Consider the following 20277-nt stretch of genomic DNA (forward strand, 5'->3'; position numbering starts at 1 on the left):
TGTGAATCAGTAGATTACGGTCGGTCGGTCGGTCGGTCGGTACGAGCGATGTCGATGTGATGACTCTGCTGTGTAAATAGATGTAGAGCGTAGAGTTGTGTGGAGTTACGAATAATGGCGTCTCCGCGACCAAAATCTCCACGACCACCTATATCTGCAAAGAAAGATGACAAAGAAGAGAGTTTTTGGGATAAAATTGGAACTTTGGGCAGGAAAAAACGAATTAAAGAAGGTATCCGATTGCATTTAGTGTAAGATCGCTAAGGTAACCTTCCTTACTATCCAGTTGCTTTCTATACTACGGAACACGCACACGCACGACGCTTCCATGTCCATGATCCATATATGGTGCGAGTCGTTTGTTTTTCAATATTTGTTTTGCAAATCAATCAACTAATCACGAAATCGTACTAATACGAGTCAACATGTAATAATTCATGTTCAACTATTTTTTATATAATCACCTATGAATTTGCGTTATACTTATTTATAGTGCAAGAAGTGCAAGAGGAAGGGAAATATGCAATCGACTCCCCAGGATATGCGGCTAATCCTGAAATGCCACCAGAGGAATACACGTTAGATGAAAACGAAGAACGTTCCATGATAGAGCCTAGATCTTCGGAGGATTCTAAGCTCAAAGAACTTGAATTCGTCTTGATCGAATGGATCAACGATGAATTAGCTGATCAGCGTATCATCGTGAAAGATATCGCGGAAGATCTCTACGATGGACAGGTGTTGCAAAAGCTGTTAGGTATATGTTTGATGTTTAGAGCTGAAGAGAATCATTTTGATCGCGTAATATACTTGTAGTAATACTTGTAGCTTGTTAATTTGTAGAAAAATTGACAGGAGAAAAGTTAGATGTACCCGAAGTGACTCAATCGGAGGAAGGTCAGAAGCAAAAGTTGTCTGTTGTTTTATCGACGGCTAATCGTGTATTGCATGTATACCCGCCTTATAAATGGAGCGTCGAAGCGGTGCATTCGAAGAATATCGTCGCTATTCTACATTTATTGGTTGGATTAGCGAGACAATTTCGCGCCCCCGTAAGATTACCGGAGAGAGTGGCCGTTCAAGTTGTCATCGTACGTAAAAAGGATGGTCAACTGATACACAGAACGGTTAGAGAAGAAATTACATCGACGTACGACGATTTAGGAATGCGATGCGAACGCGATGCTTTCGACGATCTTTTCGACCATCCGTCCGATAAGCTAGCCGTGGTTAAAAAAGTATGTTTCTACACGATGTACGATGCTCGAGTCGGTTAAACGAACGTACAACTTTTTATGTCCTTTTGTTTCGTAGTCGTTGATTACCTTCGTTAACAAGCATTTAAATAAAGTGCACTTGGAGGTAACAGATTTGGATACGCAATTTCACGACGGTGTGTTTCTGACGCTGTTACTTGGTCTCCTGGAGGGATTTTTCGTACCGCTAGGTAGCTTCCATTTGACGCCTAAAACACACGATCAAAAAGTGCACAACGTTTCATTCGCATTTGACATTATGCAGGATATCGGGTTGCCGAAACCCAAAGCCCGGTCCGAAGGTTAGTTGTCGAGTTACTCGCCGAAAGTAAATATTCGTTGGTAAATTTAACTTTATTCTATTTGCAGATATCGTGAATTTGGACCTCAAGTCGACTCTTCGAGTGTTGTATAATTTGTTCACCAAGTACAAGGGCATGAACTGACAATGAGAAGAAAAACATTTCGTTGACGAATGAATTTAATAAGAGACGAAAACCTAACGTTATTATTATTATTTATTATTATTATCATCAACGATATTACCAATTTACTAATCAAAGAGTATTTTCTATATCGAATAACAGCAAATATGTCGTTATTCTTTTAACAATATAAGTCAAGTTTTATAAGTGAAAGAAATATATCGTTTACATTTTGAAATTGTTTTCAATAGTATTTGTTCGTAATCGGTGCAACGTACATCCCGGAGAGCGGCACGAATGATTACGTTGGATTTCATAAAACATTCTTTTCCCGTTGTTGGAACATGGCCAATTACAGGGTGCTTGGTAATTTGGTTGATATTGTTTTACTAGGTTCCATTCCGTGTCTCTGGAAGTTTTTGCTAGTGCAAAAATATAGACGTCGTGTTGCGATTTGTATCGCGCAACAGAGATCAATAATAGAGACCGAAGGTATACGTTACGTAACATATGTATCTCGTTGGATCTTTTCATCGATTCTTTCATATTTCTAATAGGACGATTACGGTTTAAATTATTTATCGAAAATGGCTTGATAGCGGTAAAAATATGGAAGAAAGCGTAGCGGGCAAGAACGATGCGTCGATCAACGGAATCCTATAGGAGGTTCGGTGACCTCGATCGTACAACCGTTGGAAACGAATTCGATAGTGAATTCCTCTTTGTTACTTTGCATCGATGTAATCGAAGCATGCGAGCAAACAAGAAACGACATGGGTCACGTACATTTGTCGTTGAATCGATTAGTTTTTTTTGTTGAAAATGGAGATTGAAAGGGAAACGTAACACGAGCCGAATAACGCAATAGTAAATGCATGTATGTACATGCATGCATAGATTATCGATGACTGTTAACGCTCGTGAAATTTCGTGACGATTCATGCGGTATTCCGAGATTTATCGTCACGGCTATGATAAGCGATGTTTTGCCCATCCACGGCACAGAACGCGATGGATAAATGGAACGAGGCACGAAGGAGACACGAACCGGGTTGAGAAAAATCGCCTAGAGGGTCGACGATCGGCCTACCTATCGTCTACCGTGAGGGATAGATGGTTGCAGAATGCAAACCGTCGCACAGATGGTTACTCGCGATTTCGTGGAACACGATGCCGGAACACGCGATGTTGCGACATAATCTAGCCGTAGCAAGGTAGTAAGCTACCAGTTTCTTTCGTTTCTCGAGCCCTCGCAAACGAAAGAGTCGCCTAGTCCTCGAGAGAGAGAGAGAGTCAGAGTCGGAGTCGGAGTCTGATCAGCATCGATACTTGGCGTGGTTACTACACTCGTCGGATAGGCGTGCTGACACGATCGGTGGTCCAACCAGAAATTTAACAAGGCTAGTACACGTTTACGAATCTGTATTAGAGAAGATAGGGAAAAAGTTGATTCGATTTCTGTATTATCATATACATGAAATGAAATTCCCTTCGAGACATCGGTTTGAGCCGTTAGTTTGTTTTCGCACCTTGTGCACATACATGTATACATATGTATATGCACACCTCCTATTTTTACCTATGATATAGAAAAAATTTGGATACTTTTATGTAGTTTAAAGATTCGGTGAGAGAAAAATCTAGAAAGGAGGAAGAAAAATCGGAGAAATGGCGACAGGACGCATCGGTTGCGAACAAGAGGAGACGAGTTTGGAAAATTCGTCGGAAATTCCGAGATACGGCAGCTTTCGAAATAGAAGAACATTCGGGAAATACGCCAAGATTTTCCGTATAGTTTTAGCGAGATGGATATCGATTTACAGCCAACTTCGCGACGAGAAACTGAACGAAGAAGCCGAGGACGACGACTTGATTTTGCCGAGCAACGAAGACTGGCGGCATCGAGTCTACTATAGATTGGTCGAGTTGCAAAGAGAATGCGATGCAGAACTCGCGATGAAAAGGTGATTTTTCTCGTATTCTCAATGTGAAAATCGGTATACATATATAGTCTTGTAGTTACTTACTTTAAATATAACGTAATTCGGATTAATTCGTTGAATCGTAACGATCCGATCCGAAAGTTAAGAAGCCGTAAAATCGAAGGGCCGGCGAGACTGGGCTAGAAATGGAATACCGAAAAAATGAAATGGAGCGGATAACGACGGCGGATTCGAAGGTGGAAGAAGAGCAAAGGAGCATCTGGGAATGGGAGCCAGAGATCCGCGAGTATCCTTTGAAGGTGAAAACGAGAAGTGACAGCAAAGAATCGAGGGAATCGGTGGTGAACGTTTGCGGTATCGCCGGTTCGATGACGGAAGCCTGCGTTCAGCCAGGTTGGCGAGTCAACGACATCCTGTTGGCTGCCAAAGTTCTTCAAAGGGATTCGACTGGACCCGCCTATTCGGACGAGGCTGAGATGCGTCGAGTGTTTGGTCTCGTTTACGACGTGCTTAGATGTAAGCTGCCGTTCCTACGGTCGAACCGTTACCGTCGCGTCCTTTCAATTCTCCTTAACGTTTCTTTTCTTTTCATTTCTTTTCTTTTATTCCGATTGTTAGACAAGAAAATTTTCAGCCGTGCCCTGAAGGAGGTACAATTTTGGAGTCGCAACGACACCCTCAAGGATCGAGAGCGGATCGTTTGGTTGCTGTTGTACGATATGCAAGGAAGAAAGTTTGCGAGACGAGGCGAAGTTACCGCCGTCGAAGAACGCGAGAAAATGTTCGAGGTAACTGGAACGTTTTTGTTTCTGTTTATATCGAGGAAGAAGGAAGATGAAACGATTGAATTTCGTTCACAGGCTGCAGGATTGACGAGTATCGAACAGGCACTTTTGAAGGTGAAAACTCATCTTGCCGCGAGTATTTCGCGCCTACGAATCCGTGGCTCGGCTCTCAGTCTCGGTGAATACTTTTCGCTTTGAAACGCTTTCAATCGGATCGAATCGATCGTGCAGAATACACGCGGTAGAAAATAAGTAGTGAAATATCGTTACTTATCGTTTATCGAGCGTGGTATCGACGCGACAGCAACTAACTAGTAACGATAATATGTGTAATCTGTCCAAATTCCATCGTCGCGGGGACGGACGTGATGCTCTAAAACGCAAAGATGAGCTGTTGCCGTCTCGTTTGCGTATCATCGAAGGTGTCGCTTGGGGCGAGGAAGCCGCGATCGCTTCTGGATGGATCAACGGTAACAAGATCGCTAGCAAGCAACAGTTCCTGGAAGAGATGTCGAAACTGAAGTTGGTCCACTCCGAGAATGGAGAGGCAACGGAGCTCGAGGATACCGGTTACGTGTTTGATGCCATTTGTCCTAAAATGATTAACTTGCACGAAAATGCCAGAGAAATATTGGCCGTCTCTAGTCTCGTTCGCGAGCATCGTTTCGTATTTCTAGTAAGTAGTCGCGAAATGATTAGCGATCATTGACAAAGAATAACGACGCGAGTAGACGAATAGATAGATGGTTCGATATACGCATAGAGTTTGTTAAGCCGACAATCAGATAACAAGTTACGATACTGGTTATTTCATTGGCGCGCGCGCGCGTTCGATCGAGTAGGAAAGATCGTTATGTCTGGGTGCAGCGGCATTGGCACGGGCGATTCGAGTCGGCCGTTTTTGCGGACCGATAGTTTTAACCCACTGCCTGGCGCCGCGGCACACCGGATACCTGGCGGAGCTGTTGGGAGACATCGAGGACGCCGGCAGACTGTTGGCTTTTGGTGCTGGCGAACGTCTCTGCGAGTACGAGACGTATCTGAGAGATCTCGGCGTGACGTTGCAACGATGTCGCGTATTTTCCGACAAGTACGATCCCCTTGCCAAGTAAACGCGCGACGCGCACTGGTTAAAAATCTACATTACCGAAAATGTCCGTTTTATCAGATACGCGTCGCATACCGTGACGGCCGAGTTAGAGAGAGCTACCGTAGTTTTGGCGATACCGCCGTCTAGTTATACCGGTGTCAAAGATATCGTTGATCTTGCCGTTGCTCGCGGAGGAGACACGGATCTCCTCGAATCGTTGACAAACGTCTGCGTCGCCGAGGACGACCAGGACGAACGCAATATCGAGCAGCCGCGAGCTCTGTTGGCCGATCAAATGTCCACGCTCAAGTATGCTTTAACCAGACCGAACGTTCAGTTCCTGATATACGAAGCGCACACGGTTTTCCCCTCGGAAACGACAGAGATGATTCGGCATGTGGTCGATTACGTAAATCGAATAGCCGCGGAGAAGTACGTCCGCGATCATACGGTAAGATTATTCGGTTATTCGTTTCGATTCGATTCGATTCGTCGGCGTTCCGATTAATTACGATCATTTACGGTTCACAGTTGAAAAAGAAGGCGCCGAAGGAAGGAAAAGAATCGTCGAAATCGAGCAAACCGGAGAAAAGTGAAGAATCGGTCAAGGATGACGGAATATCAACTATTTCCACAAACGTTAACGTAAGCTCTTTCGCGTACATATACATATAGTAATTCAAAGATTCCGGGTTTCGCGTTAGCCGTCGGAAAGTAGCATTTTCTACGAAATCATAGGTTCCGGACAGCGATCTTTTCGAGGTGGGCAGCATCGACGATATCTACGGAGAGAACGTCAGCCACATGCTCGATCCAGGATGCTTTCTCGCTGTAATAAAAAGAAAGGAAATGATGCAGTTCGACTCGTTGTTTATGATCAAGGTGGCGGAATCCAAAGGATTGTTTGGCGATCCCAAGCAACGACGAGAGACGAAACGCGAACCGGTCCCACTCGATCCTTCTTCTCGACGAAACTCGTTGATCGATCCTCGCAAAACACCGAAACGCTGCAAGGTTTCTCTTGATACTTTATCTCATATCTAGTCACGTTTTGATCTGGAATCGCAGAGATTTCCTTCGGCGCATTACTCGCGCATATTTCTCCGCGTGTCTTCTCTGTTTCTCTCGCAGATCGAAATCGAACGAATAATGGCGCCCACGCACTCTTCGTTGACGAGAACCTCGAACGAAAATTCGCTATGTCCGCGGCATCAGAGACGCCAGGCTTGCGGGTCAAGTATTCGAGCAGAGGTACGCGAAAGAAGGAAATGGAACGAACGTTATCGTGGTCGGTGCCGAACAGACTCCGACGCGTCGTCGTCTTTCGGATATCGATCGACGGATGGAGATTCGGGAACGTCTAAACTTCCGTATCCATGGAATATCGTGACTCCTCGCCTTCCATTGATATTCGATAATCGTTCAACAGTCGCGACCGGAAGCTTTCGGACTCGGGATTCCATCAAAAATCCATTCAAAAGACGCGCGTAACGCGTATTTTTTTTTTTTTTTTGCATATTTTTCTTGTTTTCCTTTACCGGTACGTTGTTGACAGAGATGGGGGAACAAATCTTATTCGCGCAACGATTTCGAAAACGCTCGCGCGTTATTTGTTTGCCAAGGATCGCAATTTGAATCGTTGCGAATAAAATACCCCAGTCTCTGGATACTAATCACGTACGCTCGTAGGCATCGCACAGTTTCCGCGCCAACGGATACGGATATTCTCGTAACTGGAAAGACCAACTGGAGAGCGTGAATCGTTTGAGTGCACCTGTTGGCGCGAAATCGTCGCAGAAAAAGGCAGGTAATTATTTTGTATCGATCGTACGTCACGCGATATGACTCTTTCGCCGATTACGTTAAAGCAGGAGTTGCGAGCGATCTACTCGTTGTATCGTACAAATATCTGTTCGGCTCGGTCCAAAGTAGACGCGTCCGATCAACGAACGTTAGCGCTGCAAGAACAAGTCTCGCCGATGCTGTCTAGCACGCTCAGCGTCGAACGTCCGACAGGGTAATCGTTTCCCGATATTCTTTCAATATTTTCTTACTATTGCTGCACCAGCTTGTTTCTTTTCGAAATGACGGTTGTGTGTTGCGAACGATGAAATTAGTATCGATAACCGATAAACTTTACGAACGCGAATCAAAGTAGACGCCAACTAAAATACGCTAACGCGTCGAGTACGATTCTGAGATCACCGATTCTGGCTCGAGCACTACGACGTATCCCACTGGAGAACAAGATCGAGGATTCCGAGAAAGAATACGTTGACCGATACTCGAAGCCTGGTGCTGCTGAATGGTGCCCGGTATCGAGAAGAACATTGACGTCGGCGTCGGCGTCGCGACTCGTTCGGCCAGGCCTACGCGAACGCGTACGCGTACGCGGTTTCATCGAACATGCACGACTTGCTTCTTACCGCGATCGTCGCCAGCTAAAAACCGCCACAGCTCGACGGATTTCTTCGGCCTGCCATCACTTTTATCAACAGCCGTCGGATCCTTGACTCGTCCTCAAGAATCCCGGAATTCTTTATTCCTAAATCAAATAAAATATTAATGTAAACGTGGATAGTTTGATCGTTTCTTGTAGTTGTTTAAACCAACTTTCAGAGGGGAATTTCATTGTTTGAAGAGCAAACGGTCGACGGACTGCTACGTACATGTATGTATATGGAATGCGGTTAGCTGTTTGTTACTCGGTCGTTTCTTACTCCGTCAATTGGAATGATCAATTAAAACGTCGGTTGGTGTCGCGCTCGAGCAAGATGCCGCGGACGTGACGAGGAAGGGAGATTAGGGCAGGAGGGAATGGTTGAAAAGAGTGAATCAGAGGTTCGTAGGAACAAGGAGAAAGAAAGCGAGGCACGAACGATTCCAAAGAGGATGGACTGGGACGGTGACGGCAACAATCTTTGCGGGAGTCGGTCGCCGCCGTCTGCTTCTCCCACGTGCATTGTCGCTCATTGAAGCTCAACTGGATAACATCGAAACATCGTTACGGGTTGTTTCAGTGTTGTTTGAAAAATCAAGAGTACCGCGAGGTAGGATTTCCAAATACGTAATCGTGAAAATTGTTTGATACTTGTTCAGCCAAGACTAACGATTCTTCGAATGTACGAGTGAACGCGTTTCTGACGACAAGAATTCGTTAGGCCGCGCTTATGCGCTCGCGCCGCGTCATAAAGAAACCTTGAAAGAAATTCAAAGCAAAGAGCAAAGAAATATCGATCGATGACGTTTCCACGCCACCTTCTCTATCGATCTTGTCGAATGAAAATGGGCGCGGCATCGATTTCTCAAATCACTTATTCATTTTCTATCTCTCACGTTTATTATCTTGTCGTACGTAGGAAGTATTTTTATCTACCATCGCATCCTGTCGATCGTCACTCTAGACTCTAGACTCTAGACAATGACAATTTCCGACGGCCGAAGCTGTTGCGTCGTTCGAGTTACAACTACCGCTTTTCCGAACAAATGTACATAGTCCTTAGGCCCGAGCACGGACATCCAAAGGAAATCGAACGGGAAACGCAAACATGGGATTCGACCGCGAACTTGCCGACATACTTCGGGGTAAGTGCCGATCCGATTCGCATTTATTTTCGTAGATAAGAAAAAAATACGATACGAATTACGAATCGGTTCGTTCCGTAACCAAAGTAATTACCGCGGGAAAAGAAACGCGCGAGACGTTTGCGTTTCGATCTCCGATCCGATTGAGAAAGGAGGACCAACTAACCCGTGCGTGTTGTATGTTTGTAGATGTGGTGCAATTTTTGGAGTGGTTGCGAGAAGTGAAGCTTCCCGTCAACTTGGAGAGTATTCGCGATAGTCTACTGATGCGGTCCAAGGATACCATGACGATGCTCATGGTGGAGAGAATGGTCGAAAGACCAAGTTCTCCGGATCCGAATCAGTACTTGAACATGAACGCGGCTGGACCGAAAGGTTTAGTGGCGACGACGAAAACGGAACCCGAACTCGAGGAGTACGTGCCCGCCGAACAACACCAACCGCAAAACCAACCGCAACACGATTATTACGAGACCTTCGAACCGATCGAGTCGACGAACGCTACGACCGATCTTTTTCGTCTTTCGAGCAAACACCAGCAAATCGAAACCACGCTAATGGACATTTATTCCAACTTTTCGGCAGCCCAAGCGAAAAACCAGTGTCTCATGTGCGGTCCCCTTTACAGAAAGGAAGGCAAGAAGCTGTTTGTTTTCGAACAATATCGAGCGTGTTGGGTCGGTAAGTGGTAATCGCGAATTAACCTTTAAGTTAAACTTTTAAGTTAAACTTTAAGTTGAGTAAATTTTTTTTTTTTTTTAAGGCTTGCTGGGACTACATTTGTTGATTTACGGAAACGATCACGACAATCGTCCGTGGATGATTCTACCGATTCGCGGTTACATGGCTCGAGCTGCTCCGAATGCGATTCCTCGAGATCAACGGAAAAGCGAGTCTACGTTCGAAATCTTTTGCCCAGGCAATAAAACTTTTCAAGTAAACGACCATAATTTCTTCCTTTTTCTTTATATGTATATATATATATATATATACAGTAACAGTGTCTGTCATTTTTTTTTTAACGAACGGCGTTTCAGTTTATCGCAAGGACGCCAAATGACATGGAACAATGGGTAGCGAAAATTTCCGAATTGAGCCAAGGAGAGAGAAACGAGAACAAAGAGTTTACGAATTCCCTGGTCGCCAGCACACCCGTTGAAACCAATACCTCGCAGTCGGAGGAAAGGTTCGAAAAGTTACCCCGGCAACATTCCAATTCTAACGAAGAAAGATATCAAGACGTAGAATCTTTGGGCATCGATAAGCTGCCGGTCAATAATCCTTCGATAGTTTCTAGCGTTACCAACCAACACGGACAAGCCTCTTCTTCGAAAGACGCTCTCGTACAAGTCGCGAATTCTTCGATTCTTTCTACTCCTGCTCCTGCTCCTCCTTTGCCAGCTCGAATCCCTCGAAGATTGCCATCCCTACCGGTCCGTGCTTCGTCGTCGACTTATAGACTCCCCGACGAAGAAGAAGACGATATCTATCACAAGATCGAAGATTTCAGGGATACCGGACATTGCTACGGCAACGTTGGTAACGTTTCCGAAATTAGACTAAACGATAAACGATCAAACAAACTCGCAACCTACGACGACGTGTTCGCGAGCAAAGATGAATCCAAGTCCGAAGAAAAGCCAAAGAAAGCGAAGAAGAAAAAGCATCTCGAATCCGCTACAAGACGATCCGATCGGTTAGAGAACGAAGCAACCTACGACGATGCCGCGCCAGCGGCCACCTCGTCGAAGGACACCCTCGCACACGCACGTCTCGACCAACAAGATCAATCAGAGTCTTACGACGATATCGAGGTAGGTGACTTATGCATGGCTTACAATTAAATCAGTGGTCGGCAAACTTTAAAAGCTCAACATCCAATTATATCGTTAATTATATCGTCGTGATTTGCCGAACCCTGCTCTATTAGAAGGTATTAAAAGGTGCATTTCAGAAATTCATAATGTTTACCCGCGCGTACAGAATTTCCTTCCAAACGCAACATCGAGCAATATTCGACCAACGGAAGTAACAGAGGAGCCGACAAAGTCGCCGCTTAAGAAATCTTTTCTAGACAAAGTGAGAAAGAAAAAGGAATCACCGCGGAAAAATGATAAAAAACAGAAACGTAAAATTACGACGCCGCCACCACCGGCAAACATTCAACAACTACCAACTTACGACGACATATCCGATTTAATGAACGATCAGAAAGCTAAGCGAAATTTCGAAGACGAATCAGAGTATACCAGTCCGCCTCCGCCTAGACCAGTTTGCGCAAAGCCACCGCCTTTAACCGTCGATGCAGCCGATAACCAAGAATTTTATGACGACGTTGTCACGTGTCGCGGAAACTATACGAACGAAGAAACGTGTCAATCGGATCAGGTAAGAAAACCGTTTCAATTAATTCTTTGATTATGGCCAAACGGTTAATTTTAAGTTAAACTTAATACTAATCGAGGCTTTATATTTTAATTGTAAATCTTTCAACACGTTTACATGGATTTCCAGCGAATTCCGAAACAGCTGAATCACGTTCGTCCAGAAATCGATAACTTTGTATCGCGCGAAAACATCGATAACCCTCGGCAATCGCTCCAAGACAACCAACACTATCAAACACCACGCACCGAATCGAGTCATCGCAAGTATCCTCTCGTCGATCAACAGGAACAACTGTACGACGATATCGCTATACTTGCAGATTTCACAGCACGCCAAAAGGAATGTCTTGCTAAAAAAGACAACCAACACGCAACCAACACGCAGATTAGTTTCGAGAAGAGATCGTGGAATCGATTCGTCAATGGGAAAAAGTCCAAAATTCCAGATCCTATGGGTTTCGATAGAAATAGTCGAATTTCGAGCGGCACCGAAGACTCGGACGATCGCAACGACCACCATGGCGTGATGCGAATGAATACCTTTCAAAAGTTAATCAGTAAAATGGAAAACTCTCTCGGTAAATCATCCGTGAAAACAACGTCATCGGTCATACTGAATAAAACAAACGTGACCAACAATGCATGATATCAAAGGGAACGATCGATACCTTTTCTTTTATCGATCGGATCAATATTTACAGACCAAAGATGGTAGACTAGTTATTTCGATGCCAACGTTTCTATTGCATCAAAATCATTCACGTTTGTAACAATTTTTTACTTTGCAAAATAAATTACGCGCCTCAAATTACGCGATAACACGCTATATGTCAGTGAATCGATAATAAACAACATTCTGTTTATTATTACACTTGGAATATTCGTATCGAACTTTTAACGCGGACAACGTTTATTTGCGAGCGAGAGTTACATGGTACGAAACGGTTGCGTAAAATTCCATCGTAACTTTGCTGTTACATACTTGGACAATTAGTCGCTGTCTGGGACATTTCTATTTCTTCTAAAATTTTTTTCGTAGACGTCGTAAAAATTATCGTACATCTGTCTGGTCCACGTGGTTCCGATCCGTACGGAGGATCGAAGAGTATCGATACTCTGCTTCTGAAATGCTTTCAAAGGTACACCCGTGCTCTTTTCTATGTACTTTACAAACAACTCCGACTGTTCCGAATACATTGGAAGAATTACGATCGATAACGTAAATATTAAGCCGATAAGTAGGAGCCATACAAACGTGGACAAAAGTGACTGACACCCATTGCCTGAAACACATTATAAATCTCGTATTAATTAATGCAACAAAAATATCATAGAAAACTTATCGAGCGTGATTCGTTTGCATCGTATTACCTTTCGACGCGTATTTCTTATTAACGTATTTATCTTTTTTTCCCAACGTCTCAACTTCTACTTGCTTTCCACCGACTTTTAGTTCCTCGCTTACTAAGCAACATCCATTCTTATCCATGTCCTGTTTATTATCCTTTTCGACCGATTTCTTCTTTTTCTTTTTACCACCCTTTTTTGCTACGGCGTTCAAATCGGTTTCAGCATCTAAGGAAAGAAAACGGTTATTAACATAAAGAGCGCGTCCGATATTTTTAAATTTCTGCTTTTTCTTTTATAAATATTACTCGTAACGGCATTCAATCTTCGTAATCTTTCTTCTTCGATGGTAACCTTTACACGGGACAAATAAGTAACGATGTTACGAGCGCAAGCTTGACATTCGCTTAGGTTGCTGCATGGACCCGCGACGCTGGATACTGCGGGAGTTAAAGGATTCTCCTTTAAATCTAACCATCTCAAGTTCTTTAACTCGCTTAAACTTAGCGGTAGCCTGCTTATCTGTAACATAATTATGTTCCTAGTACTTGCGACCAGATTCCAACCTACCCCGAACAAATTGTTTCCAATTTACCTGATTCGCGTAAAGATCCAAATGCCTCAACTGCCTCAATTCTCCAAAATTTTCCGGAATTTCTGTCAACATGTTTTTACTAAGATCTAACTTAACTATTTGCTTAAGGCTGACAAAAGTATTCTGAAAGAAATTATCTTTAGTCGAGAGTCATTGCTGCAAGTATAGAAACAACGTTCAGGGAAACTCACAGGCAAAGAAACTAACAGATTATTCGATAAATCTAAATGTGTCGCCTTCTTAACAGCTGCCTGAAAAATAATACATATTGTTATATATTATCATAGATTTGTTGTATAACAAATTCGGCAGATTAAACGTACGATTTCTCGAACAGGCACTTCTTTCAGGTCGCACAAACTGAGATCCAGCGTTTCATCTTTCAGTCTGTCTTTAATATTTTTTGAATTTGATTTCATTTTCATGACGAAACAATTTAACGATCAAATAAAATTCTGACTTGCCACGTTCTCTGTAGTTTGTCGTCGCGTCACCTTTCGCTGAATATCATAATGTTTTACTGTAAAAACAAATTAAAGTAATCTAACCGAAGGAACGATTAGGTATTTCTTCACCTCCTCTACACATCGGACCAATATAAAGTTCCATCTGCCGAGTGCCGCGACAGATTGAAAACGTTTAATTATTGTTTAATGCACGTGGCACAGGGCACAGGGATGTACAGGGACCAACCACCAACACCAACCAATGCTAAACCGACACGAATCACCAATCGCAAATCACGAATGTCAGTTTCGAACTTTCTCACTTGCTGTCAATGTCAATCAAACAACTTTGAAAATCAGCCGATTATTGGCAATCCTTCAATACAGAGTCACGAAATAATGTTACAGATTCTGATTGGTCACTGCCATTTTTCTAGCTCTCTAACCTCCAAGCGATTGTAGCGACCTCGGTTTGTTCTGTGATTGCAAGATAAATACAATCACAGTCAATGTTGACAATGGGTCGTTCTTCTACATCTTTTCAGTAATCATGTATAACTAACTATAACTGATAACGATAAGGTCGAGCTGGTTGTGTGTGTGCAGTTGTGTGGTTGAGTCAGAAAATTGACAAGTGGTGAAATTCCTGTTAATCGAAGCAAGTCAACATTTCAGACTTGTCATTCTCAAATCGAACGTGTAGTTTGTTACTCGCTTTGAAACTTATCTACGATGCTTTTTTAATAATTGGAATAAAAATTAATTTCATTCAAGATGTCCACACGGTATATGAAAAAAGTATACGGAGTTGATGCGTTAGCCGAAAAAGATAGCGAAAGCGAGTGTGATTTAGAGAATTCGATAATTGGCGACGTTAAATCTAAGACATTTAATGTATTTGATGTAGTACGTTTTAAATTTTATAATAGTACCACCTTTCCCTTGCACAATTCATCGATGCAATCTTTTAACGCTTAAGCGACATTATTACATTTTCTCATAAATTCCCCGACTATCTTTTCAAATCTATTTTCGATGTTATCGTCATACTTCTTTTCCTTTTCTCTAGTTGAATCAAAATTCTGAAATTGGAGAGGAAGAAAACGAAGAACAGCAAGTTATCGAAGAAAGTTATACGGACCAAGATAAACGCAAGAAAAAGAAGAAGAGACGAAAGAAGTTGGAAAGTTTCAAAGTTCAACAAGTTGTCGACTTTAAAGAGACCGAGGATGTGGACGAAATCGAAAGATCCGTAAGAGAAGTGAATAAATTGCTTGGTGAACCGCTTCCAAGTTGTAGTTCTCAGAGTACAAATAATTTACAATGGATAGAACAAAAATCTAAAGAAGATATTTTGATGGTTCAACATAAACATTTAAACCCTTACAATGAACTTAAAAGAATCTTTGGCAGTAAAACGGTCCAAGCCGAACAAAAGTATGTATAATAAAATCTATGTTGTACGAGTAGATACGATAAAAATTATAGTTGGATTTCTTATGGTAAATGTTCAACTTTAATAGCAACAGAAGAAATAGGGGTCGTTCCAGTCACTTGAAAAGGACCTGGCTAATTTCCGCTAGAGATAACTGGTCGCCGATCAATAAATCTGGTCTGTCTATGTCTTTGGATCACGACGTAAAATCGGCTAGCAATGTACAATACTTTTTATACGAACATAGTCCCTCGTATAGACAGGTTCAATTAAAATTCTTAGAAGCAGTCGAAAGTTTAAATCCGGAAAACATTGTTGTACGTTTCGTTTTTATTTACGCGTCAGAAAATCAAAGTTCATTATACAAAGGAAACTTACGCTCTATGTATTTTCTTATAGAATATAATCAATGCCCATTCGTATCACGTAGATGCGCTATTACAATTAGCCGAACTTTGCGAACTCAACGAAAATTTAGCGTTAGCTGCAGAATTTACGGAAAAAGCACTCTACTGTTTGGAATGTGCTTTCCACCCACTGTTTAATCTAACAACTGCTGCCTGTAGGTTGGACTATAGAAAGCAACAAAATCGTGCTTTGTTTATAACATTGTTCAAGCATCTCAATTTTGTAGGCGGACGTGCGTGTTATAGGTAAAAAAAAAAAAAAAAAAAAAGATACAATTCTTATGCTACTTTTATATTTCTTCAAATTTTAATACAAGATTTTTTATTTCAGAACAAGTTTAGAATTTTGTAAATTACTTTTATCGCTTGATCCGGAAGGCGATCCTTTAGCTGTAATTCTATCTCTCGATTTCTATGCTTTAAGAGCAAAAGAATACGAGTGGTTCATAGAATTCTGCAATTTTTGGGACGGCGCGAGAAACCTCACGCAACTACCAAACATAGCATATAGTTTAGCTTTGGCTCATTTCCATTTGGGCAATCGAACTGTTGCCGATCAACTCTTACAGAATGCATTAATAATGTTTCCAGGTGTATTGATGTCTTTGTTGGATAAATGTAGCATACAAACGGATGAAAAGGTATTATCAAATTATGTTGTTGATTGTACTTTTTCAGACAAAACTCGACAGTTTCGATATAAATATAAGGATTGGCTAATAGTCGGAATAATATTCTAGGTACAAGGCCACGATTTCTTTAATACCAAGGCAGTAATTTCGACGTCGCCAGCGTTGGAAAAATTACAAAATCTGTACGTGGCACGCAGTTTTCGTTTATGGAAAGAAGCAGACCTTTTACCGTGGTTACGTGAAAATGCGTATACTGCGTTAAATCGAGTCGATTCTAAAGACGATTATGTTAAATATTGCGAAACAAAGCGAAGTAAACGCTATCAAGGGAAATTGCCAAAGAATATCCTAAGACATATTATACTTTCCGATATAAAAGATGTTACTGTGAATGTTCAAGAGGTATGTAAAGTTTTACACATATAATACTTTGATACATTGTACAATTGTACCGTGTCCTTTATTATCTTTAAAACTTGCGTAGGTACAAAACGATGGCTCTGTACTCTCGCATGATCCTCTACCACCAGTGGATAGCATTGATATTTACAAAAGACCGATACCAAATGCAAGAACAACCCAAACAAATTCCAACTTTTTGTCTCTTTTTATCTCCTCTTTATTCTCAAATATTAACGGAGAAGGTGTAGTTGCCGCCCTTGATGGTTTAAATTTATTGTAAGTATATAGAATATTAAAATTACATGACGTAAAACAAAGTAATTGTTGTAACAAATGGCATTATGTTTTTAGTTACGATAATAACGATCAAATTTAAGGCAGTCAGGTTACGATGTATAGTAATAAATTGAATTAAAATAGACAAATTTTACTTTAGATATAATAACGATCATATGAACTTTTACGAAGATAATATAAATTTCATATCAACACGAGGTAACACAAGTACCACTTAATAACGATCATTGTAAAATTATAACATCTATCATGTATTTGAAACTATGTATACTCGATTGTATGTATGAACTTGTGCATTAATTATTTATACGATCTTGTATTGTTATCATTTGTATCGAATTTGTGAAACAATCATGTTTTATTCGGTTTTTGAAAAACGTGTATATACGGAAAAAGATATATATGTACAATAAATAAACTGTATTATTGTAAGAATTATACATAGATACTATCTCGTAATTATCTTGTTAGCGAAACATTTTACACGGGATGATGTAAATTATTCTATGAACGTGATTCGTTAAAAAAGAATTATTATTTTCCAATAGACTTATTTTATGTACAGATCTATACAATCGCTTAGTATTACATATAATCCCATCAATTGTTTTTAATCAGTTTTGCTAATGGAACATTTATTCTTTATATCGATCTATCCTGTTTCTTTATTAAATGCAAATATCTTCTCTTACATAATAATGTAATACTCGATGAGCATAAGAACATGTTCGTGTGCGTTTCCTAGTACAATACCGAGCATTCTTTGTAATTCTTTTCGATAAGAATTAGATAGTAAAAACACTCAGCCTATCTTATTAAATGTAGCATCACCGCAAGTGAAAAAATTGAAAGTCAGATAAATTATTAACAGAATGATAACCTTAAAGACGTCAAGTTAAATTTCGACCATTGGTCCATGTAATGTTTCCTGAATACCAGTTGTATCTTTTTATTTATTTTACACCATACTGTGAAATACGGGATTGTAACGACATATTCCAGGACCATATTCTTGATAAGCTTTTTTAGTGTGACACACCGTATAAAATTCAGGATCGCCAGCTAATAAAGCACCGCCATACCATACCGCGCAGCGTTGTTTATGATGAGATATAACGTGAACGTCTATAGGCTTCGGCTAAAATAAAATTGAACGTATTTTACTCGCATCTTTTTACGACTTTATATACTTGTAAATAATATAGTTGACCACCGATAATTAAATACACGTTACCGTAATATGACTTCCACTTAATGTTTCGCTAAGCTTGAGACGAGCATCGACGATTCGTTTTATATCGCGTTGTAATCGCCTACCAAAGTCTTTGAACATCGTAGAACCACCCGATAATACAATGTTGTTATACAATGGCCTTCTAACGTCTATCGGACAATTTTGTATTACGTCGTCCACGATTTCGTTTAGAGGCGTCGTGAAATCTGGATTAGAGAACTACAAAAGAAGGAAGAAAAATATGTGATAAAATGCTCGACTAAATGTAAAGATAAAAATACTTTTTCATAGGTATAAATTAATATATTACTTCGGGATGAAAGAATATCTCTGGTCCAAGAAACCTTTCGTATCCAACGTCTACGACAAAAGACTGCTTGGTAATACTGTTGATACCTTCGTACTTTTTTATCTTTGTAGGATCGCTGTCGTATTTAGCGAATTCTTTTGAGATATCTGGACATATGTAACAATGCTTTTCTTTTATTGCTTTAGCTGTTTCTAACGATTGTTCGGGTGGTATTCCGATTTCGCGTTCTCTTAACAAACTTTGTATAAAGTATGTAATGTCACGTCCAGCGATAGGAATGTGTTTTATACAACTTCCAATGACAAAACCTTCTGCCTAGGAGACAATGTGAATTGGCTAATATAAAAAAAAGTTCTTAGCATGTTGGTCTATGTAAATTTCCATTTTTGCTTCTTTCTTTTTCTTTATACTTACAACTGGAATTACATGCGTCACTCCGTCCCCACTATCAACAACGACACCCGTCAATGTTCTGTCGTCCACGCTTTTAGCTGTCCAAGAGGCAGCTATCGCCAATACAGCTTGTACCGCGATATAAAGACCCGGTACATTGAACGATTCAAACATTATCTCGGCGGTGTATTCTCGATTTTCGGGGGTGTTTAATGGTGGTTCGGTAAGTAAAAAATAATGATCTTCGGGTTCCGCCCTGAGATATTTAAAAATGCATTGTTGCAGGAATTTTTCCATTAAATCCCAATCTTCTACTAGTCCGTGTCTAACTGGATACTAAACAAAAATACAAGTTTTGTTACAAGTACAAAACGCTTAACAATAGAAAAATTGTAATATTATATAGTTTTTAGGGATTTAGAAATACATACTTTTATGGAATATCCAGTTGCTTCGAAAGCTTCATCCCCGATGTAAGCATCTAAATCTTCGACACCTTTAGTGATTCTTCTAGCATTGCTGTCTCCAACTTTTGCAGTTTCTTTAATGGCAATCGCAGACGGTATCATAAGTTGGGGCTCCTTATTGCCAGCGAAGCCTAGCTTGGTGTAACTATAAAAATACGAGCAATTAATATCTGTTTCTCAATTAGAAAAGATACGCATCGTTAAATGCACCAATAAAGAATAAAGATACGCTTTCATTGTAGATTAATCTAACGTATCAACTGTCGTATGCAAACTGAATATTTTGATCGATGTTTACGAAATTTTCGACAAGCATTCTATTATTCTTTGTTAAATATAAAACTACAACAGTGTATCGGTTATATATTTGAACATGAACAAAATCTGTAATATAAAAAAATGTTGAATTTCTTCCAATATTTATTATCTGACGCACAAAATGTCATATCTCATGAGTCACATCCTAGCCTATTTATTTTCGCCGGGATTAAATCATTTTTGAACTGAAAATATACTTACCCCGTGCCTACATCGATTACACACGCTGGAAGACGGCCGAGCATTCTGTTCTTTTCGTTGTCGTTGGTTTATTTTAACAATGTTTAACCGTAATCAAAACTCGAAAATTCAGTTTCCGCTGGTCTCGATCAGTCCAGATCAGTCACGATAAACCACACCTCGCTTATAGCAAGAGATAAAGCAGAAGCATACATTAAGTCGTGCCCTCAATGCGCGAAATCGCGAAACGCTTCGATGCACCACTTGGATTGTCAAAAATGGAAACTCGTTTGGAAATTGGCTGCATCCTGCGAAAGTGTCAGTACTGGTGGCGCCATCGGCG

The 20277-nt window shown here is 40.9% G+C and overlaps 6 protein-coding genes across 9 annotated transcripts; 4 read left to right on the plus strand and 2 right to left on the minus strand.

The window, feature by feature from the left end:
* Positions 1-21: 21 nt before the first annotated feature.
* Positions 22-14157, minus strand: LOC128894918 (leucine-rich repeat-containing protein 59). 2 transcript variants are annotated; one of them, XR_008461644.1, is made up of 8 exons: positions 13737-14157; positions 13605-13664; positions 13414-13536; positions 13127-13340; positions 12843-13046; positions 12454-12754; positions 7926-8044; positions 22-154 (listed from the first exon to the last, which is right to left on the minus strand). XR_008461644.1 is itself a non-coding variant. In XM_054157012.1 (6 exons), the coding sequence occupies exons 1-6, from the start codon at positions 13836-13838 to the stop codon at positions 12462-12464; spliced, it is 996 nt and encodes a 331-aa protein (XP_054012987.1). In that variant the 5' UTR covers positions 13839-14156; the 3' UTR covers positions 12362-12461. The 2 variants fall into 2 exon arrangements, 1 of the variants encoding a protein (XP_054012987.1); XM_054157012.1 differs by lacking the exons at positions 22-154; positions 7926-8044 and having other exon boundaries at positions 12362-12754; positions 13737-14156.
* On the plus strand, positions 96-1924 carry LOC128894914 (beta-parvin). The gene is made up of 5 exons (XM_054157003.1): positions 96-232; positions 494-757; positions 844-1238; positions 1315-1558; positions 1626-1924. The coding sequence occupies exons 1-5, from the start codon at positions 115-117 to the stop codon at positions 1700-1702; spliced, it is 1098 nt and encodes a 365-aa protein (XP_054012978.1). The 5' UTR covers positions 96-114; the 3' UTR covers positions 1703-1924.
* LOC128894853 (uncharacterized) lies at positions 3045-8012 on the plus strand. Its single transcript, XM_054156864.1, has 12 exons — positions 3045-3645; positions 3788-4140; positions 4243-4412; positions 4485-4587; positions 4796-5085; positions 5252-5499; positions 5578-5950; positions 6031-6144; positions 6238-6513; positions 6631-6986; positions 7325-7516; positions 7658-8012. The coding sequence occupies exons 1-12, from the start codon at positions 3350-3352 to the stop codon at positions 8010-8012; spliced, it is 3126 nt and encodes a 1041-aa protein (XP_054012839.1). The 5' UTR covers positions 3045-3349.
* Positions 8063-12340, plus strand: LOC128894886 (uncharacterized). 3 transcript variants are annotated; one of them, XM_054156938.1, is made up of 8 exons: positions 8063-8549; positions 8859-9084; positions 9274-9765; positions 9848-10020; positions 10122-10898; positions 11068-11472; positions 11599-11731; positions 11792-12340. In XM_054156938.1, exons 2-8 carry the CDS (start codon positions 9048-9050, stop codon positions 12115-12117), a joined length of 2343 nt encoding a protein of 780 aa, XP_054012913.1. In that variant the 5' UTR covers positions 8063-8549; positions 8859-9047; the 3' UTR covers positions 12118-12340. The 3 variants fall into 3 exon arrangements, with proteins under 3 accessions (XP_054012913.1, XP_054012911.1, XP_054012912.1); XM_054156936.1 differs by having other exon boundaries at positions 8064-8549; positions 11599-12340; XM_054156937.1 differs by having other exon boundaries at positions 8064-8549; positions 9003-9084; positions 11599-12340.
* A 253-nt stretch (positions 14158-14410) lies between the features above and the next one.
* LOC128894893 (transcription factor 25) lies at positions 14411-17470 on the plus strand. The gene is made up of 8 exons (XM_054156956.1): positions 14411-14765; positions 14929-15296; positions 15383-15611; positions 15694-15947; positions 16033-16342; positions 16442-16735; positions 16818-17011; positions 17087-17470. The coding sequence occupies exons 1-8, from the start codon at positions 14634-14636 to the stop codon at positions 17109-17111; spliced, it is 1806 nt and encodes a 601-aa protein (XP_054012931.1). The 5' UTR covers positions 14411-14633; the 3' UTR covers positions 17112-17470.
* LOC128894910 (actin-related protein 3) lies at positions 17087-20195 on the minus strand. The gene is made up of 6 exons (XM_054156998.1): positions 19956-20195; positions 19401-19581; positions 18991-19305; positions 18577-18891; positions 18267-18485; positions 17087-18170 (listed from the first exon to the last, which is right to left on the minus strand). Exons 1-6 carry the CDS (start codon positions 19997-19999, stop codon positions 17991-17993), a joined length of 1254 nt encoding a protein of 417 aa, XP_054012973.1. The 5' UTR covers positions 20000-20195; the 3' UTR covers positions 17087-17990.
* Positions 20196-20277: the final 82 nt, after the last annotated feature.

Source organism: Hylaeus anthracinus, unplaced genomic scaffold, assembly GCF_026225885.1.
Source record: "Hylaeus anthracinus isolate JK02 unplaced genomic scaffold, UHH_iyHylAnth1.0_haploid 4, whole genome shotgun sequence".
NCBI classification, from domain to species: Eukaryota; Metazoa; Arthropoda; class Insecta; order Hymenoptera; family Colletidae; genus Hylaeus; species Hylaeus anthracinus.

What these genes read in the sequence shown, in the direction of transcription:
- LOC128894914 (XM_054157003.1), top strand. Translation starts at nt 115, where the DNA reads ATGGCGTCTCCGCGACCAAAATCTCCACGACCACCTATATCTGCAAAG. An exon ending in GGTGTTGCAAAAGCTGTTAG is followed by an intron (nt 758 to 843) that starts GTATATGTTTGA and finishes GTTAATTTGTAG; the next exon opens with AAAAATTGACAGGAGAAAAG. An exon ending in ACCCAAAGCCCGGTCCGAAG is followed by an intron (nt 1,559 to 1,625) that starts GTTAGTTGTCGA and finishes TTCTATTTGCAG; the next exon opens with ATATCGTGAATTTGGACCTC.
- LOC128894853 (XM_054156864.1), top strand. Translation starts at nt 3,350, where the DNA reads ATGGCGACAGGACGCATCGGTTGCGAACAAGAGGAGACGAGTTTGGAA. An exon ending in CGTTTACGACGTGCTTAGAT is followed by an intron (nt 4,141 to 4,242) that starts GTAAGCTGCCGT and finishes TCCGATTGTTAG; the next exon opens with ACAAGAAAATTTTCAGCCGT. An exon ending in AATCCATTCAAAAGACGCGC is followed by an intron (nt 6,987 to 7,324) that starts GTAACGCGTATT and finishes ATTTTGTATCGA; the next exon opens with TCGTACGTCACGCGATATGA.
- LOC128894886 (XM_054156936.1), top strand. Translation starts at nt 9,048, where the DNA reads ATGGGATTCGACCGCGAACTTGCCGACATACTTCGGG. An exon ending in ATATCGAGCGTGTTGGGTCG is followed by an intron (nt 9,766 to 9,847) that starts GTAAGTGGTAAT and finishes TTTTTTTTTAAG; the next exon opens with GCTTGCTGGGACTACATTTG. An exon ending in AGTCTTACGACGATATCGAG is followed by an intron (nt 10,899 to 11,067) that starts GTAGGTGACTTA and finishes CCGCGCGTACAG; the next exon opens with AATTTCCTTCCAAACGCAAC.
- LOC128894918 (XM_054157012.1), bottom strand. Translation starts at nt 13,838, where the DNA reads ATGAAAATGAAATCAAATTCAAAAAATATTAAAGACAGACTGAAAGAT. An exon ending in AAGTGCCTGTTCGAGAAATC is followed by an intron (nt 13,665 to 13,736) that starts GTACGTTTAATC and finishes ATTATTTTTCAG; the next exon opens with GCAGCTGTTAAGAAGGCGAC. An exon ending in ATCTGTTAGTTTCTTTGCCT is followed by an intron (nt 13,537 to 13,604) that starts GTGAGTTTCCCT and finishes AATTTCTTTCAG; the next exon opens with AATACTTTTGTCAGCCTTAA.
- LOC128894893 (XM_054156956.1), top strand. Translation starts at nt 14,634, where the DNA reads ATGTCCACACGGTATATGAAAAAAGTATACGGAGTTGATGCGTTAGCC. An exon ending in ACGGTCCAAGCCGAACAAAA is followed by an intron (nt 15,297 to 15,382) that starts GTATGTATAATA and finishes CAACTTTAATAG; the next exon opens with CAACAGAAGAAATAGGGGTC. An exon ending in GCATACAAACGGATGAAAAG is followed by an intron (nt 16,343 to 16,441) that starts GTATTATCAAAT and finishes ATAATATTCTAG; the next exon opens with GTACAAGGCCACGATTTCTT.
- LOC128894910 (XM_054156998.1), bottom strand. Translation starts at nt 19,999, where the DNA reads ATGCTCGGCCGTCTTCCAGCGTGTGTAATCGATGTAGGCACGGG. An exon ending in CAACTGGATATTCCATAAAA is followed by an intron (nt 19,306 to 19,400) that starts GTATGTATTTCT and finishes ATTTTTGTTTAG; the next exon opens with TATCCAGTTAGACACGGACT. An exon ending in AGATATTCTTTCATCCCGAA is followed by an intron (nt 18,486 to 18,576) that starts GTAATATATTAA and finishes CTTCTTTTGTAG; the next exon opens with TTCTCTAATCCAGATTTCAC.